Source organism: Falco biarmicus, chromosome 6, assembly GCF_023638135.1.
Source record: "Falco biarmicus isolate bFalBia1 chromosome 6, bFalBia1.pri, whole genome shotgun sequence".
In the NCBI taxonomy this organism is placed as follows: Eukaryota; Metazoa; Chordata; class Aves; order Falconiformes; family Falconidae; genus Falco; species Falco biarmicus.
Window position 1 is genome coordinate 37,079,868 of NC_079293.1, and position 19,951 is coordinate 37,099,818.

At 41.7% G+C, this 19,951-nt stretch overlaps 1 protein-coding gene across 6 annotated transcripts in view; it reads left to right on the forward strand.

Annotated features, from left to right (window-relative positions):
- Positions 1-16,006, forward strand: part of FKBP1B (FKBP prolyl isomerase 1B) — a 51,650-nt gene extending 35,644 nt beyond the window's left edge. For 5 of the 6 annotated variants that reach the window (XM_056343368.1, XM_056343365.1, XM_056343366.1 and 2 more), the window contains 2 exons: positions 12,550-12,662; positions 15,311-16,006. In XM_056343368.1, the coding sequence (XP_056199343.1) occupies positions 12,552-12,662; positions 15,311-15,439 (240 nt within the window). In that variant the 5' untranslated portion in view covers positions 12,550-12,551 and the 3' untranslated portion in view covers positions 15,440-16,006. The other variant, XM_056343363.1, reaches the window with a different exon arrangement.
- Positions 16,007-19,951: the final 3,945 nt, after the last annotated feature.

Genomic DNA, 19,951 nt, shown 5'->3' on the forward strand with positions numbered 1-19,951 from the left:
GCTGCTACTTTTTCAGTTACACTTACTGAGATGATAAAAGATAGCGCGACCTGTGGTAGAGAGCTGTCTGGGCTACAGCAATTCCTCTGAGTTATGCAATATATTCACCATCTCTGTCTTTGCTTGTACAGATGATAACGTTACACATTTTGCTGTAGAGTCTATAATCATCTGGCTTTTCATTGCTGGTGTAATAATACATTTGTTTATTAAATGCTTCACTGTTTGGTCCATTCTCAACTTGTGTTGTTTTCCACTCTGTTGTGCTATTGATATATTTTTGGTAATGTTGATCCTTGTCATTTGTGTCTATGGACTGGCTACTATTTCTATCTGTAGTATGTAAACTGGTGTCATTTACAATGTCTTTCGCTTGCAGCAGTCCTGAGTGTGAAAATACTTTTGCTTTTACAGTTTGTGCAGTCCATCCTCAAGCTCCTGCTAAAGGCAGCGAGAGCAGTGTAGGGACAAACCCTATGCAACATCACGCACAACTGATCTAACAAGTCCTGGGAGAAAGGATTGGGGTTCAGGTCTCTGCCCATCCTGCTGACCTCCCTAATTACTGCTTGCTTAGTTTTCTCCTAACTTCATTCTCCATTTCCAGCTACCACACAGCTTCAAGGGGAGAGCATCAATGGTGATTCTATTGAGTGTTTGGTTGACTGATGATGAGAACACCATCAGAAAAGGTGAAGGACAGGGTTTTAAATTCAGGCTTGAGGTGGAGTTGAATTGATGGTGCTCTTGGCAGGTGTGCATGACAGAAAAGGTGGGCAGCAGCACCCTCTCTGCCAACCACTCTTGAAAAAGAATGAACCTTTCTCAGGCTTGTGCCTGTGCTCTAAAATTGGCTTCAAAGCTCTACATCTAAAATGGACGATGATGCTAAATTCCAGGAAGAGCTGAAAAGTGAGGTGCATCCTTGTATTTATTGTGTCCTGCTAGTTGCCGGTAGACTGCAAGTTACTCAGTGCAGACGCTTTCTGTATCTCACCTTCTGGAAGTGCTTGTTTGTCTCCATTGCCTGCATAAGAAAGTTCTGATTCTTTTTCTGTCACTTCAGTAAACCTCAAGGGGGAAGTCACTAATAGGTGATACTCATCTGATTCTCACCCCTTTCTTTGAAGAGTTTCCCCTAAAACATTTATTTTGTATTCTCCTTGCTTCTTCCCTTCACTAGTCCAAGACATGAGTGGCTTGTTAAGTAGATGAAAATAGATACAGGCACTTGGAAATTCCTATTGTTCTCCAGAGAGACGACTGTCTAATGTCCAGCAGAGCAATGCCTAAGACCCATCTGTCAAGATAACAGCTGCCACTTTTTCCATAGTTCATTTATAAGATCACCGAGATCAAAACTTAGAGATGGAAAAGACCTATTTATAATAACAAACTGCACTGTTAATAGCTCCTTTCCACTGTGGCTCTGAAGATATTTTAAAGGCTTACTGAATGAAGCCTTTCAAGATACCTAAGGCAAAGTATAGTAATTAATAATATTATTGCTGGATATGCTAGTGACTCTCTTTCTGACCTTGGTGAAACTACAGTCATTGTTTCACAGGGAATAAAATGAAGATGAGTTATATTTACACAGCTGTCTGGTGACAGAACGTATTCTTTTTGACATCCAGCTTTCTACTCTGATCACAGATGTACCCTATTCCGTATTCTTGCAGGATTCTGCTCTGGAGAATAGTCCGGAGTGCATCATTCAACTTAGTTTTAGATTACCATTATCCAGGTCTTAAACTGCCACATGTATTTTTGTACTTTCATTAATATCAGGAGAACTATGCCAGTTTACACCAACGAGAATCTGCAACACCAGAAATTACGAAGAAAAATAGGAAACATATGTGGCAAAAAGAAGAATTTTGTAGCTAATATTTCAGAGCATACTCTCAGAATTTACTGGCAGAGATATATTTATGATAGTGCTAGGGTCTGCCTTGAAGCACGTAAAACACTGTTCACATTGAAAACAGTACTGCAAAAATACTTTTTTTTTTTTTTGTGAAACCAGGTGCATTCCTAGTAGGTGGGAAGAACAAACTATACATCTGTAGAAAGATTTGTTCCTTTGATGAGTATCTCATACATCGTTTAAAAAGACAGCCTAGAAAAATAACAGTATCTGAGTAAGACATTCTTCTACTGGAGTGCTGCAGCAAATGATAAAGGCTGCTTAGCAAAATGCTGGGTTTATCTGATCTTAACGGTAGGCTGAACTTCTGACAATATAATGAGGGTTACCCAGTACATAACTTGTTAATAAACCCTTCTCAGAGTTCATTCAAAGACTAGAAATGGCTTTTATCTTCTGTTATTTCTACAGCATGTTTACTGTATGTGTTACTACAGTAAGTGACTAGGTAGATCTAGGCAAATCTGGAGTCGCTGAGTCTAAAGGACCATAGGCAACATAATCCACAGGAAGGTGTTTGCTACGCAAATCAAAACCAGCTTGGTTTTTAAGTGCATTTTTTCACTAATCTTGACAGTGATAAGGTCATTTTGGGTGGAATTAATCTCAACTGTCTTTAGCTATCTAGAAGTGTATGCTCTGTCTATGCCAATGGAGAGAGTGCAGCATCTAGGTACCTGTTCTTCTCCACTCTTGAGCAAGGGATTTATTCCTTGGGTGAAACAGCAGTGTGTTTCACTTGATTACCCTGGAAACTGTGTGTCATGCTGAAGTGAGGCCCCATGGTGGCCCCAGATTGGTGCCAGTGAAGTCATGTCTTATTTTCCTGCGTGGAATTGCAGGCAGGAGGGGACGATTCCCCAGGAATTCTCGGAATGCTTGTAAGGAAGGGGATATTACATAATGCCAGGCAGGAAGGTTATACCACATCTCTAAAATAAGCCATATGACAGGGATGTCTGACCAGTCTAGCTCAAAAAAGTTGGATATCCTGCATAAAAAAGCTTTTGACCTCTGCATTATGTATGTTTTATGTACATATGAGATAATGGTGGAAGGGCAGTGTCTGCCTCTGACTTTAGAGTGTATGTAATCTTGGCATATTGACTGCACCTTCTTACATAGCTCAGTCAACACCCGATTTTATAAACTGTGTTTTCTTCTCTGGCTGCATCTTGTGTGTGTGTGTCTCTCTCTCCAAGAATTTTTTCTCCTTCTTAATAAAGTAGTTGCTAAGTCCTTTGCACAATGTTAGATGATTGCTGTGTTTGTCAAGATGAGTTTCAGTAAAACGCTCCTCCGTGAAGGAGGTATAGCCATGCTGTGCATTAAGAAAGTTGGATGTGTTAAAGAACCAGATAAACAGGGACCTGCAGGAAAGGAAGAGCATTCATTCACAAGGGATGTGGAGAGAAATGCTATTTTTCAGTTCCAAATGTCCTAAAAGCCAACATGCCATTTTAACGTTTTGGTGTTAAGTGGTAACACATTGAGAATATACTTTTTCATGCTCAAATTTATTGTCTGTGGGTATGCATAGCCTTTTAATCCAATGCCCTACTAGAAACAGGTAGATTTGTCATTAGGCTGTTGCTAGCTTAAGCCAAGGGAATCAGAAGTGCTGCACTGATAAGTTAAGAATTCAGCACAGATTTTATTCAGAAGGAAATGAAGGCACATACTGGAAATCTAGACAGTTGAAAATCAAAAGATGCCAAATCTGGGACCAGCTCGTCATTAAAGCACGCTTAACTGCTGATGCAGTATTATTGTATTGGGTTGGAAAGGTGTTACTTCTGGCAGGTCATTCAATATCCCCTTTCCCTGAGCAGAGGAGGAATTAACAAGTAGGGAAGCTGGTACTTTTCTCCCCAAACCCCAAACCCCTCTCTTATATGACCTTGGAGCCGTGCTCAGAGCATTCGCAAGAAATGTCTGAAGATCCCTTTCTGCTTTCTGTCATGTTTTTCCATGCTCCCTGCACCCAGATCTGTATTCAGAAGATTTGGTGACCTAGCTTGGGCACTTCTTTTGCTGCATGTTCACCTATTTCAGTGAGGTTTAACCCCCTGCTGAAGTGTGTGACTTCCCAGTGGAAGATCATCTGCACATTCATATATGTACTACAGGCTAAAATATCAATTCCATACCACCACTGCATAGGCAATCATAAAACAAAAAAGGGGCAGCAGGGAGTGCATGCGTGCATTGTTGCATAAAATGAGGCTGAGAATGAAAGCAAGAAGGAAAAAAAGAGATTAATTGTATTGTCCTTTTATCTTGGTGGACTAGATGGCCAGAATTCTTTGGCCAAGCTCCACTGCATGTGTTCGGGTGGAAAGTCTTGCAAAATGTTTTCTTTGTATTACAGCCGTGCTCTCAAACTGCTCTTTGTGCTTCTTGGCTGGTACCAGAGGGGAGGGACAGAAAGACCTAGCCCAGTCAGGAACATTCCCTCTCCCTCCAGAACCTGTGTTACAGGACATGGTACTTAGGGGTAGAGATGCAAGAGATAAAGTATATCTGTAGTTCTGTATCGTGTCTAAAAAGTTGCTTTAGATTTCGGTTGGCCTACTCATTAGCATACCCAGATTGACCTGATTCTGCCATGCTTATTCAAATGAAATTTGCCTTATGCTGCAAAGCATTTACATTTTACAGCTGAACTTTGTAATGGTAACAGAATCAAACCCTAAAATAAAATGACTGTTTCAAGGCAACAGGATACCAGAGGAATTGTTTTGGTCTCCTTACAATTAATGTAGAATATGCTTATTGAGCCTCATATCTGCCTTGAGGGTAAATCAACGTTTTCTTCTCTTTTAAAAATATGCAAATTTATAAAGCCGTTAGGACAAAATAATGCCTTTCAGTAGAGTGAACTAGACAACTGCATGTAATTTTCTTGGCTGTGAAGTCAAGCTAAGTGCAAGGCTCTTTCATATTGTCTTGTAGTTGTACGCAATACTGATATATTGTGCATGGTAATGCATTATTGAATAGTTTTCTGTTGTGTCTTCATTGCATGTTGTCAGCTACATAATAAATAATTGATTGTGTTGCTCTTACTCCAGATTAAAGATATATGAGTATATAATACATGAAGAAAATGAAGCAGCAAGGCTGCCTGTGTTGAAAGATCAACCGTTACTGAAGTGCACTGTGGTAACAGGAACTAAGACGTGACCACCGCCGTTACCACTATCCATTTCCTATTTCTGTACTTTGAGTCAGTGATTGTTTGTCATGGCAACAAATGGCACATTCAAATCATTGCTGCTGCCTTTTTAAACAATAAAAAAGAAATTGTGGTAAAGAGCTGATATGCTGCAGAGATGCACCCCCAGTGTCTTCAACTGATATCCCTCTAGACTGAAAAGTCCCTTGGAAAGATTAATCATTTTCTGAGTGCCTGAAAACTGTCAGAAAAACATGGTCTAAACTAGCAAATCCTTTTTTCCTCCGAAGACTTTATTTATATTAAACAGAGGAGGAGTTAGCAGGGAAGAGTGAGTTTGTGTTGCAGTAGTACTAGACATCTCTCGTTGAACCTTTCCCTTGAAAAGCTATGCTTCTCTCTGTTCAGTTGCCAAAGTCCCCATACAGGACACGGTAGGCCCACGATTCAAACGTAGCGTAGGAAACGAAGCATCCTCCAGCTCGCATTCAACACTCTTTATTTCCATTACAATGGTCATCATTTCTGATGGAAACGATTTTCATCAGTAAAATTGATGAGATGCCAAATTTGTGCAGAAAAGAGTTTGCTGTGGAAGTCAAATCAAGGAAATCAGAGGCATGCACTACTCAGTGTGGTTGTTTGGAAAGAGGCTCGTGGCCAGCTGTAACTACAGATTCTGGGAGCTGTTGTAATGATGAAAAGGTGTCAAACAGTGAACTGTGTTTTGAGATAATAATGAAATGGCAGATGAAGATGTAAGAGGTGTGAGAGATCTGGCTTATGCAGATCTGGAATCTGATGGAATGAGCTGGAGAGCTGAGGTATGTTAGGTCCTCTAGGCCTTTCCCTGGGAAGCAGAAACACAAGGCACCAACTGTATTGGCCTAGAAAACTGTTGCCCAGATCTCTCCATTTAACAGTAAGACATATGGGAGCTGTTCTTGTTCCTCATGGGAAACCACAAGTTTTTCAGGTGTGTTAGCATGAGACTTAGCTGTGACCTAGGGGGGAACGCCACTGAACGCAGAGGAGTTGTCTTGCTTTACCACAGTATGTCAGAACAGAGTCCTGAAGAGAACTGATCTATTTTAATGTAAAATGTGAATAATACTGCTGAAATCAGTGGAGTTCTGCTGGTGTAAACCAACCTGGGATATGATTTGTGACTTTATGAATGTGTTTCTCCCACCACCTCTATGCAATTAGGCTGAACTCCTCTGCTTTGCTGAACTGTGTCTTTGTCTATACGCCGTGAAGGTGTCAAAGTTGACACAAAGGCATATGTACAGTTTCTAGAAACTTTCTGATAATATGTTTTATAGACTTAAGTGTATATTAGTAATAGTTACAGGCTGTAAGGGGGGTGTGTGTCAGAATTTCCAGCCTTTGTGACATTCTTCCAACAGAATATTGACATATTTTGACATAGAAACTGTATTTTGAGGAAAAAAGTACACACTTGAGATCAAAAATTCTTAACCCACAGCAACACTAACTACAGCACATGCTGCCTCTGAGTCCTAGGAGCCAAACTGAATGGGAAGCTTGTAACAGCACAGATTTATTACAAGTCATAATTGCAAAGGTGATTGCATTAAACAGCATCAAAATATAGTCCCTGTCCTGAAGAATGTGTCCTAGAAACACCCGAGTAGCTGCTCCTCTTTCTGCTGCCAATCTGTGTTCAGAAAGTAGCTGTCTTCAAGTGTATGTATTGCCTTTTTGTTCTGTAGGTAACCAGTTTGAAAAAATAAGGTAATGGAATGTTTTGCAGGTAAATGTTGCTGTTTTTTGAAAGCCACCTATTCAATTTATTCCCTTAACACTTGTAAGTGAATCCCATTGTACAGCATAAAAGGAGAGTAACTAGTGAAATCAAGGGATTTGTCCTGGATTAGGATCTCCATCTTCTGATTCCCAGAATGTGTCAACACTACAAAGACAAATAATTCAGTAAGCGCTGGAGCCAGTGAAGCCTAGGATGCAATTTGGACAACTTCATTTAGGTATGGATGGATGAGTTAATACCTCCTCACTAGGGCCCTATAAAAAGCTGGCAGTCTAGCATTTAAAATTAATGTTGTTAACTTTTTTAACTCTTGTAAGTTAGTTGACTGAGAACGATAAACAATTCCGGGAGGTTATTGCAGTCCTAACGTTTAAATCTAGGTGGGATGAATCATTCTTGGAGATACCTCTCTTTCTCCGTTAACTGTGGAAGTAGCCTAGGTGACAGGTTCAGACGCAGTTTCTATCCTTGAGATGGCTAATGTTAGTAGTGGGATTTTACACATAAATTTTCCAGATTCAGGCACGAAAGCTTGAAAGGCTGTCGTGGTTTAACCCCAGCCAGCAGCTACGCCCCACACAGCTGCTTGCTCACTCCCCCTGCGGCGGGATGGGGGAGAGAATCAGAAGAGTGAAAGTGAGAAAACTCATGGGTTGAGATGAAGACAGTTTAATAGGTAAAGCAAAAGCCGTGCACACAAGCAAAGCAAAACAAGGAACTCTTTCACCACTTCCCATCAGCAGGCAGGTGCTCAGCCATCCCCAGGAAAGCAGGGCTCCATCATGTGACTTGGGAAGACAGATGCCATCACTCTGAATGTCCCCCACTTCCTCCTCCTTCCCCCAGCTTTATATGCTGAGCATAACGTCATATCGTCTGGAATATCCCTTGGGTCAGTTGGAGTCACCTGTCCCAGCTGTGTCCCCTCCCAGCTTCTTGTGCCCCCAAGCCCGCTCACTGGTGGGGTGGGGTGAGGAGCAGAAAAGGCCCCGACTCTGTCAGCGCTGCTCAGCAATAATGAAAACATCCCTGAATCGTCAACACTGTCTTCAGCACAGATCCAAAACACAGCCCCATACCAGCTACTGTGAAGAAAATTAACCGTAGCCCAGCCAAAACCAGCACACATGTGGTCTATGATGGGCCTTTGGTGTTCTCTCTCCATCCATCTTTTGTATAGATATTGGTTTGGATGTGGTTTGGGGCATGGTTTTGTTGGGACCAGAGGTGTAAGTTAGGTGTCTGAATAGCTGGGCTGGCTCTGCGGAGTTGTTATGTGGTTGGTTGAATTCCCAGCTGAATCATTTCCAGATGAAGGAACCCTCTGGTATAAAGAAACTTAGGCTGTGGTCCAGCTGCAGCTTTCATGTCTTTCCATTCCTGACCTCTCATCCATAATACAGGTTCTCTGATACTGTATTATTTCTCTTGGTAGAAGCTTTTACAGGATCTTCTTCCCAGGCAGATTTATTTTCGTGACATGCATAGGATCTTTATGTCAGTATGAACCCTACTCCTCTGTCAAACTTGGCTGAAATTGGCTGAAAGATTCAAAAGTTATTAGGCAAGTACAGGCAGTCATTAGCCCTCTCCCCTTAGGAAACAGGCTTAAATTATGTATCTTAGCTGAGGTTGACTGGCCTCAATTAGTTAATTCATGTTAAAAGAGTAGTGTAGAAAAAAAGAAATTACAGCCTGTGTTAAACCTAGATTGAAGTTTTGTTCTAGCCCAAATGGCATTGCATTTTTGGCAGTTTCAATGGATCCCTAGTCATATTCCTTAACAAAATAATTTGTCTACTCTTTGATCTTCAGCCTCAAAGAGCTGAACTTAAGTGATTCAGCAGGAACCATGATCTGAACATCTCCTTTTGTACAGCCACCTATTTTTTAAAACCTAATCTTAATAAGGACACCTTATTAGATCAGAATATTTTCAAATCCGCACAATATTATGATAACTGAGGTTTTACAATTAATTACTTTAATATGACGATAGTTGCCTTTCAGCATCAAATGTAAGGTTATTAGAACAAGTAAGCATACAGGCATCTAGATGTCCTTGCCCACTCAAAACTCTTATTTATTGTTCTGACTTTGCAAAGCAATGCCATTGTTCAGTTCCAGATTGTGGTTTTTTTTCTCCTTGTTAGCTACATAAATAAAGGTGCTAGCAGACTAAAGATGGGCTTCCATTGTTGTTGAAGAATATTAACCAAATCAATTTTTCCACAAAAAAAAAAAAAAAATAAAAATCAATTGATGCATTAGCAAGAGAGAAAGTAAAACATTATGCTCTTTTAGCTCCCAGGAGCCTGAAGAGTTGACTCTAACTTTCAGAAATAGAGAGATAAGAAAGATCTAAAGTTCAGATCTAAGTCCAGATCGTAACTTCTCCAGGGCACATGGGGACTGTGACTCATTTCTAAACTAGGTGTGCATTTAAAGGGCAGTCACGTAAAAATTGACCCTCCTGCCATGAGCTTTGGCAAATATGAACACGTCTGACTCTGAATCCCAGTTTGTCCTCCAAGATCAGTAAAGTGGGGTGGTGACAGAGGAGGTTACATTTCTGAATTCATCACCTGAGGAGTTTTCAGCCATTGCTGAAAATAGGTTGTTGCTGTAAACAGAAGCCGCCTGTTTTCTTCTACAAGGCCTAACACATCTTCTGTAGGCTTTTGATGGTGAAATGAGAGTCAGTTTTTATGTGATATATGTTAGACTAGCAGGCTCGTGGGCAGATGGAAACGTTATTTTAAATGGGAAACGTCCAGTGGCTGTTGTCAGGCTCTCTGAAGAGTTAATCCTGGTTCTGCTGCCAGTTTGATGTGTGGTATTTAGTAAGCTATCAGACCTTTAAGCTAGGTATTTTAATAGGATTTAGTTAAAAAACGAAGTGAAAGCGTACTAAAGTGTTGTGGAACTTTGCACCTGTATCTGAACTTCCAGACTGAGGCTGTTTTATAATAAACATCTGCCTCCTTAGGCTGCTGTGAAGAATAATTAATGTTTGAATTTTGCTTTGAACATGCAGAGTGTAATGACAGTACTAAGTTTTAATATTAAAACTATTAAATATTGGAATTCTCTAATAGTCTGTATCCATTTCATATAATCATAAGTTTTTATGATGTGTTTAAAAAGAAAATTGCTTTGAGGAAGTACTGCCATTTAAATTTAAGATCAAATACTTCAAAAAGGATTATATGATATGCCTGAGAGGTCCCCCTGAGATGCTTCTCCCTGCCTGCCCTCCTCCATATGCAAGCTGGTTTTCTACGTTGCAAATGAACCCATGTTTGTCTGTAGCTAGAAAGCCTTGTGCAGGCAGCTGGTGCGACTTCCCAGCCTGCGTGAAGGGCATTTAGGGATGTCACTGAGCCAAAACACTGCATAATATGTGTATGTACTTGCATCAGAGCATACATAAAGTCCTTCATTGTTATGCTGTGAAAAACTTAAGGAATATGGCAAGTGCTAATGGTGAAGGTTATGAAACATACCTTATGGGGAGGTTGTTCAATAATTTTCCTCCTAAGGCCTTATACACACACACACACATCTCTGAAGTACCAACTTTGACAAACGCTGAACTTGGTCAGCAACTAATTTGCCTTAATATGGCATTTGGTTTTAATATTGATGTAAAATATCTAGACACAGAACCCCACTGGAGCAATCAAATACTGTGTACCCATTACGGCAAATTCAGAATGCCATCACCACTGATTTAACTACTAATGAATTTGGAGACATCTATGTCTGAGCTAGTTGTTTGGACTTCCCCTTATGTTCATTGCAGAGAAACAGGCACTGCTAGGATGCAATTCATTATGTCCTAATCTAGATCCCTAGATTTGGCTTGAATTGCCCTCTGAAAGTGCATTTTTCTCTGTCTTCATTATAGAGGGAAGCAGAGTAATTAGTTCAAAAGTAGCTGGCTACATCTTAAAAGCATGAAGGTTGGTGAGATGAATCCTACCTTTTAGTCTTTGTTTTTCATTCTGGCATATCTCTTTCTTTTTACTTTTGATTTGTAACACAGACTTTTTAAGCAAGCAGAATATTACTTTTTTTGTTGTTGTTTGGACAATAACTGATGGTTTTCACTGGAAAATAAAACTTGGGAATCAAACTGGTTTATTAATATAACTGCTTTAATGAAAATAAACTTGTGTCTTTCATATTGGATCATAAAGTCACTATTTCTTGGCATTTTCTGTCAAAGCTGTGCTTGATAATATTTTTTTCAACCAGAAACTTTCTCAGATATTTGCTTATTAATGAACTTTTCTTTGTGCAGCACCTTGCTTGGGAGAGGCATGGTACATGCCCAGAACATAGGCACTACTGTATTACAAAGGAAGGATTTACTCTAACACATAAATATCAGCCCAACCTTGCCATATCCAGAGTATAGCATTTTGAAAGAGCAATTACAAGGTACTTTTAAGTTGAAAGCTACCATAATTATCCACTGTTTAGAAAGAGAATGAGAATACCTAATCACCTAGAGCTCTGTGAAGGTTTATCCACGTGCAGTAGAATCTGGGCATGTGTTCATAATATATAGGTTGAAACAGTGGTGTGCCCATCAAAAGGAACGAATAAGGTGTTCTGTGACTCTCTTGTGGCTGAATGAAAATATAAAGAATAAGGGTAGTAGAGTATTCATATCAACATCCCTGGTATTTTCATATTTTTGAATGCAGAGTCTTTTCCATTCTTTCTCTACAAGGAGGAGGAAGCACATGCAGTTGTAACGTTGTGTAGAAGTTTCACAGGCATGGTGGGGAATGGCCACATTTGTGAAATGCACAATTATTCTAGTACTCCTGAGTAAATCAAGTTGGGAGAGTAAACAGTCCAAGATACCAAATATTCCTTCTAGGTATGCTGGTATAAATTTACAGGAACAAGTCAAAGGAGCCGCTGTGTACTTCCAGATGTTTAACTGGCAGCAAATTTAGCTCAAGAGGTCCCAAACCTGAATCTACATCCCAGCCCTTTGAAGTCGGCGGAAGGCTCCTGTGGACTGTGGTGAGCTTTGAGCCACACGTAGCAACAGCCCGCTGGCTACCAAACATGCACTCCTCAAGGACTACTCCCTTTAGTTAGTTCTACTATTAAGAGAATACCTTAAAATAAATGGCAAGTATTTAATGATAAGTAAACCGTAAACCTAGTCAAAGTTATGTTAAATTTGGTTTCTTTGTCTGTAGGCTTGTTTTTTGTGTTTAGGAGCAGATGTGGATCAGGCACATGCATTGGGATTCCCTCCTTTGCTGCTTCCCACTTGTTCCTTGCCTGCTTTTATCTACTTAGGTGAGAAGCTCCACTGTGCAAGCCACAGCTCTTCTGTATGTCTGTGCAACATTTGGTGTTGAGCTTATGAGCTCAACATTACATTAAGAATAATAAGAATATATTTCCATTTTAGAGCCTAAATTACTAGAAAGCAAAGGTAAAAATACGGTACCACTGCATTTGACTCTCCTGCCTTATCCATTTTGGGTGAGGTTTCGAAGTGAAAATGGAAATGGGCAGTTGATGTAACCAAGACATTAATTTTTCACTCCTTTCCTCCTTCCCAGCATTTAAGTTTAGCTGTAGCTCAGATTGAAACTCTGTGTCTTGTTTTGGCAGGAATGCTACAGAATGGAAAGAAGTTTGATTCCTCCAGAGACAGAAACAAGCCTTTCAGGTTCAAGATTGGCAGGCAAGAAGTCATTAAAGGATTCGAAGAAGGTGTTACACAGGTACAAAGAAATTATTCTGGCAGAACTTTGAGCCAACTGAAGGGTGTGTGAGCACAGCAATGTCTGGTGCAGTGGTGACAAAACCACGGGGAAATTGCAGTGTAGGATACAGAATGGTTTTCTGAAAGTGTGGTCCATTCAAGCACAGTATTTCCTGTAGTTGTCTGTCTGTCCAGGGGCATCCCCTACTCATGAGGTTTTCCACGTGGTATGTGTTTGGGAGGGGAGAGGCAAAGTCCCCTCCCCATGTGCCAGTGTGCCACATAAGCCCCGTGACTTTCCATGGGCAGCTCCACAAACTGTGGACTCTAAAATGTTCCAGGTGGCAGCATTTTTATGGAGTGGCCTCTATTCAGCTACTCCATAAAAGTCCAAGCTGCCGTTTTTGATGACAACCATGGCCAAGCTACAGATTTTGATCCTTACTGAATAAGGTACCAAACTGCACTGTTAAATTTTTATGACTTCAAGCTCCCAGCTACAAAATTTAACATTCAGTGACCAACCCTACACTGAGAAAAAGGAAATTGCACTCCATTAATTACAGTTTGAGTGCCAACACAGTACGATCCTAAAAGAGCCACACAATGCAATTAGTTGCTTTTTGTCAGCAGTGTTGTAGGGCCCACTATGTGAGGGGTGCAACAAGCCTGCTCAAGTGCCAGAGTGAACAAAATCAGGGTGCAGATTCCTCATGACTGCCCGTTTCGGGGTCCTAGAGCTCAGTGTCGGATGAAACTGCTTAAATATTATTACAGGAGGAACTGTAACAGGAACAACTTCTTATGCTTAGAGAGAAGGGAAGAATGCAAAATAAGAAACAATCCATGGGGGAATGAGCAACTATGCTTTTCCAGGAGGGGTTGAAGAGAAGATGGTTTCCAGCCCTGTGGAGAAAGCAATGCAAGCATTCCCTTCTCTCCAGCCAGAGAAGAAGTTCATTTGAGGAAACCTAGACTCTCTGAAAAATACCTACCCTCCTCTCAAGAGTTTGAGTTGGACTCTTTACTATTTGCTTTGCAATAAGGCCTAAGAGTAGCTCAGCACCCCAGTGTACTGTAGAAACCAGAAGCCAGTGCAGATAAAGCAGTGGCAGCAAGCACTGGGTGAATCAGTTTGTCCCTTCCTTGACCACTCTCGCTCCCTGACTCCTGGCCCTTCATTAATAAGTGGCCGAAAGCCATTCCAGTGATTGGTGTGGGAACGCGCTGCCCTCTGCTCCTCCTAGTGATCACTGACTGAAGGCCAGTCTGTGGCTGCTTCCTTCCACTCCAGGGTTTTGAGGGGTTTGGGGAGTGTGATTGACACAAACCACTTTGGAAAAAGGCAGTTCGCTATGTCTAGCATGCAGAGTTTTCAAACCTTGGTTTAATGACTGTCAGATGTCAGCAGTGTCTGCATTTCTCTCCTCAACTTCGGACCGTTCAAGGTTGCCCCATGCCTAAAACCCGTGTGTGACTTACCAGCTGTCTGGTTTGCAGGGGCCCATCAGAGCAGCAGGCAGCCTGCTGCATGCAAACCCTTGCAGGGACCAGGGGAGGTCATCTGCTCTTACCCCCTCATCCCCATGGTATGAATACTCCCTGAATGTGGGAAAGGTCATGTTCACATTTTTCTGCTATCAAAAGTGATCAAAGTTCAAGCTTTGGCATATTTTACAGGACCTGAAAAAAAAAATTCAACAGAAGATAGCGTGTGATCTGTAGTCCAGTGATGTGCCCAGTTTTGGGACAGAGGTGTGAGTTAAAATCACTGCTTCAAATCAGGGATTGTTTCTTCGCCAGTGAATATCCCATTACCAGTGTATGGTGCATGAATAGCAATTTGAGAATGCTCTACCGCAAAATACTCTGTTGGAAGAGCAGAGGTTTGATTCTTGATGGCCCAAATCTCAGTGAGCACCTCAGAGCTAGTCTGGAGTGAGACACATCGTCATTTCTGTCCATCCCAGGAACAAGGGCTCACTGCCGGAATAAGCAGCGCCTGAGGTGAGGTGGCTGCCCTCAGGCTTCAGCTGAGTTTAGGGAAATAAGTACCTCTTTTAAACACGATCTGTTTGCTTTGCATCTGCCCAAAAGTAGAAAGTTGGGTGCCTGCACCATTGGCGTTCAAGCAATGGTTCTGAAGTGGTCCCTGGTGGTGGCTGAAGAAGGAAGAATGTTGCTGAACACTTTTCAGCAGCTGAACTTGACTGATCTTATGAATACAAAGCTCCGGTCCTATCCGTTACTGAGAGCCTTTTCCTAACACCTGCTGGTGGCGTTACATGCACCCTGCGCTCTGCAGAAGGGACTCAGGCCTTCTAGTGCTGGCTCCAGTGTAGGCAGGCTGAACCAAACTGTGTTAAAAAGCCTTTGTGTGACTCCCAGATTGGCGCTGGCAATTTAAATCACTGCTGTGAGGAGCCAGAGGAGTCGGGAGATCTATCTCTAGCTGCTTGTGGCAGCTTCAGCTTGAAGTTAACGATGCAGTTGGACTCTAGTAATCTTAAAGGTCTTTTCCAACCTAAACAATTCTATGAATCTGATGATCCCAACTCTCCTTGATTCTGTAAATCTGCCACGTAGTGATTTGTTCTTTGTTTTCCTCCTAATACTGGTTTGGTTTTTTCATTTTCTCTTTTCCTTTCTGCAACATCCAAACCCCAGATGAGCTTAGGACAAAGAGCAAAGTTGACCTGCACACCTGAGATGGCCTATGGAGCCACAGGCCACCCTGGGGTCATCCCTCCTAACGCTACTCTCCTCTTTGATGTGGAGCTTCTCAGGTTAGAGTGAATCTTCTCGAGGGAGTTGGCTGGAGACATCTGTTAATAACCATCCCTTCTTTCTCACCTTGCCAGCAGCGGGAAGAATCTTCACTGGAATCCCAATCTTCCCTACTCAAGCTGTCCTGTCAATAGCACCTGCCATTCGGTTTCTTATGCCTTCCTTCTCTTTTTTAACTTTGTGGTGTCCGTATTTGCCTTTTACTAGAAGCTTTGCTTTGAGAAAAATATCTACCATTGTAACATTTTCAAGTTGTACATTTTATTTAATTTGCATGTAAGAAGAATTCACAGTGATGACTGAAAATATATATAAATATAAATATATATATATTCCTTATTGAAAAACCACTGCCTTACTGTACACTTAAAACCAAGAAGAAAAAAAAAAAACACAAAAGGTGCTCAAAAAAAATTCCAATGTACACCTTGTACATGAATGGGCATTAGCCAAACAGAGTTACCTGCGCTGCCACTTTTCTCAACTTGTACGTTCTGCTTGCTGCTGTTTAAAAAAATACTGTCTCATTTAAGAATTAAAAGTATATATATAAAACAATAAACTCTTGATACTTTACCGTTTCTATTTGCTGTTTTTTTACTCTGGCCACTGGAATGCTTTTTGGTGTATAAGAAGTTCTTCAAACAGTCATCAACCCATTTTTTGTTTTATTTCTCCTCTTATGTGAAAATACACATAATTCCATGCCTGCTTCTGTTATAGGTGGCACAGTGGAAGATCTCTGTGGGACCAGAGGTCCCAAGAATGTGCAAGTAAGGGCTGCTGGGACAGAGAGGTTCCCTAACCCTCCATCTCCCCTGCCCTGCTGGCAGCCCTCAACTCTGGCCAGAATTTGGCTGCTGAAGAGATGGGAAGCGATGCTTCTCAAAGACACGCAGTGCTGCTCCACTTCTATGTCTTTATAACAGTAAAACAGTGTAACATTTTCTGCTGGGGCTAGGAAAGGCTAGAGAAGAGCAGAATTACGTACACCCACCTTACAAAACAAATGTGAACTGTGGGATAATGTGGCCGCTGAACATACGGGGTTTTTTTAGGCTGCATCTTCTGATGCTGTTTACACAGCCTGCAAACTTACTTTGTGCACTGTGCTGCTGGCACTTGAAACCAAGCAACATTTGTTTCATTTGATGGTCACACAAATTCCCGAAATGCAGCTTCCTCCCCTGGAGACAGAAAGATGTGCAGACGGTCATTTACGTGGTTTTAGGAGCAGGACCTGAACAGTGAAGCTGCCTCTATGCTGTTATTTTGTTTTGCCTGAATCAGATTTCTCACTTTTTGGCTTGCTTCTCCCATTTGCTGTAGAAAAAAAGAGCATCACTGGGTCACGATGTTTTTATTTAACTTCACTATAAACTATTGGCGTAATTTTCAACTAATGGATTTTTTTGCTGGAAATTTTTCATACAGTTGTGCTATTTTCTCGTTTGTGTAAGAAGAACACACTTAGCACGAGCAGACAGACTTCAAAGCTACATAGGTCTCTCCAGGCGATACCTCCTGGAGAGAGAAAAGGAGCACAGAAAAGCAAGCCTGGCTGTCTGGCCAGTGACTGCAGCTCATGCTCTTCTTTCTCTAGGTGTTAATTTTTCCCACAAAGCTGCATTTGTTTGTTCATGACTAAGCCCACAGAGTCCAGTTCTTACGGATTATTACTTACCAGAGGTTGGTGGAGTGAAAAATTTTCTTGCTCCCCTCTCCATAAAGAAACAAAAGGCCTTTTAGGACCCTTTTTTTGGTGGAAATCTAGGATCACTGCAGCAGCCAGGTTAGACATCCACATTTCACTAACAGTTCTTTTATTTAGGACAGGATAATTTCCTGTTAATAAATAGGGAATTAGACCTGCTGGGTTTTGATGCCCACTAAGTCTCCCAAATTCTTTTAAATGGTCCCGGTCCCCTGTGCCAGTACCCTGGCCTCTGTGGCTGGTCTCTATTTCAGCACTGGGTTACAGCTGGCAGTTGGGTCGTGGCAGTTGCAGATGTGAGCTCCTATAGACGTCTTGGTTAAATGTAACGTAGCCCTGTTGTGCCCGTTGAATGCAGGTCAACAGCGCATCAGTCTAAAGCTGCTCCTACTGATGGCCCATCCCAAGAGAAATACAGAAGTTTTACTCAGAGAAAACTAGTGCTGAAGGCAGCTGAATTAGCTAAAACCTTGGAAAAACTCAAGATTACCATGACTCTGATCAATCTGTAGTTGCTCGTTAAAAATAAAGAAAAAAAAACCCATAAAGTATCTGCTTTGGGACATTTCCCAAACGCTTCAAAAACAAACAGTGACATGAAGGGTTGGCTCAGCGTACCTGGAATGGCCATGCATTCCCTCCATCATCTCCTGGTCCTGCTGCTGGCAAGTGTCTGCTGCAATAGGTAGGGCACCGCTCTGCCCTTCTGCTGGGTTTCCTACCAGTGACAAATGTGTTCCTGCTGGGCTTTTAAGAGCTGATCATATTCAGTCTTATCATCTCTATCTGCAGAGCTGCTGTGCACTTTCCTTTTGCCCTCAGCAGCACAACGCAGCCATTACCGAGTCTGTAAAATCCTTATTACAGCTGGTTGATGAAGCTCCCTCCCTCGTCACCCTTTCTCTGCAGAGACCTTTGTTGGAAGCAGAGATTATTACATTTTTCATGCCAATTTCATTAAAAAAAAAATCTGAAAGGAAAACTAATTGTGCTTTGTGATACTTAGGGAAATTAAGTCTTCAAGGAAATGTAATCTTCAGCTCTTTATTTGACTGCAAATGCGTTAATTTATTTAATTGTATCATCGATCAACATACTACATATAATTATTACCACTGTATAATGGATTGGAAAAAATTTACTGTCATTGCCTGTGTAATCAGATATGCTCTTGTTACTAATTTCTAAACAGCATCGATGGAAAAAAATGACCTTCCAGGCTTAATTTCATGCCCTACTTCCTGAAAAATTAAATGGGAAGTGAGCACACAAAAACCAGCACAGATGCAGAGTACAAGGCTGGTAACATCTGCCTTATTTGTTGCCCCCTCTGCCATTCATATAACTGAACTCATTTCCCTGTCCTTTGATATTACATTTCAAACAAAATCTTGAGCAGACCTCATCAAAACAATCCTCTGGGCATTCAATTTCCATTCCCTCTGTCTTGCAGGTACAAATTATTATTTCATTTTACATGTGCAGGGACACTGAAAGCCCTGAACAGGCACTAGAAGAAAAAGTATGAAATGGAATATTTAATGAAAGGCAGCAGCTGAGCTCTCAGAGAAATCAAAAGCTGCTGATCTTGAGGATTCATTGAAGGAATTTTTATTAATCTTATTACCCTAAAGAACTGCTTTCTATATATGTTTTTCAAACAGCATCAAATCCTCATCAAAACAGACACTGCAGTGCAAGCACCATGCTCTCCGCTATTGACAGAAGGAATGTGGTATTTGCATATGATTTTAAACAAGGCTGGCAGCATGTGGCACCATTATTGGCACATTGATACTTTATCGCTATTTATTACAATTTATTAAAGCATAAATCCAGCATGGTAACAGCACCTCCAGTTCCTGTTACAGCAAGGGGTCTTCTAAATGCCCAGCAACTGGTGTAAACGACCCCAGTTACCCTAGTGTTCGGCACGCCTGTATTTATATACACGGCATACATACATGTATACAGGGGGGCAGTTAGTGAACATCCATAGCTTTTTAAAGGTTACGTAGAAGAAAGCTCTCCAATAGCATTGCATCAATTTAAACATTTTTAAGGCAAATTGGGTTTTGCCTGGGCAACTTAGGTTTGTATTAATCTGATGGGTAAGACCTGAAAACCAAGCTGGCATCAAAGGAGTAACTGCTGGCCTAACCACCACAGATCCCAGCTGCTTTACATTTAATGCATGTGCATCCCAGTGCACCTGACAGTACTGGGCTGGGCAAGGGGGAAAGCTGGCAATGATACTGCAGCAGAGCTTTGTTTCTGTGGTCCAGAGATGTCAACCCAGCTACTAACGGGCTCAAAGCCTCCCATCGCTGTTCCCAGCCTCGGGGACAGGTTACTGCAGCCTGCAAGGCTTCTTGCTGCGAAGAGCAGCAGCTTTAAGGGCAGGACACATGTATGGAAGAACCACAAACTAAGGACAAAGCTCTTCACCACACACACTAAACACAGCTCTCACGCACGTCCCAAATGCCTGTCTGCAACAGAAGGCAGACCTGTCCCAGTAGGACACTTACTGGTGAGGCGCAGGATGGGATTTCCAGCACCAAGCCATTTCAGCTGCCTCCTCCCTGCTGCTCAGGGCGAAACAGCCAGCTCCGAGTGTCACTGCCACCCTTCCTGCTCCTCCCAGCTGGGGACAGACTGCACAGCACATGGCAACAGCTCAGGACCTCCTCCAGGTGAGAGCTGCACCTTGGTACCCACAGCAGGGCTTCCCTCCCCATCATCGGACACTGAACCTGTGACCATTCAGGTTCATATGGGGACAATGCTCTACAAATTCTTACCTG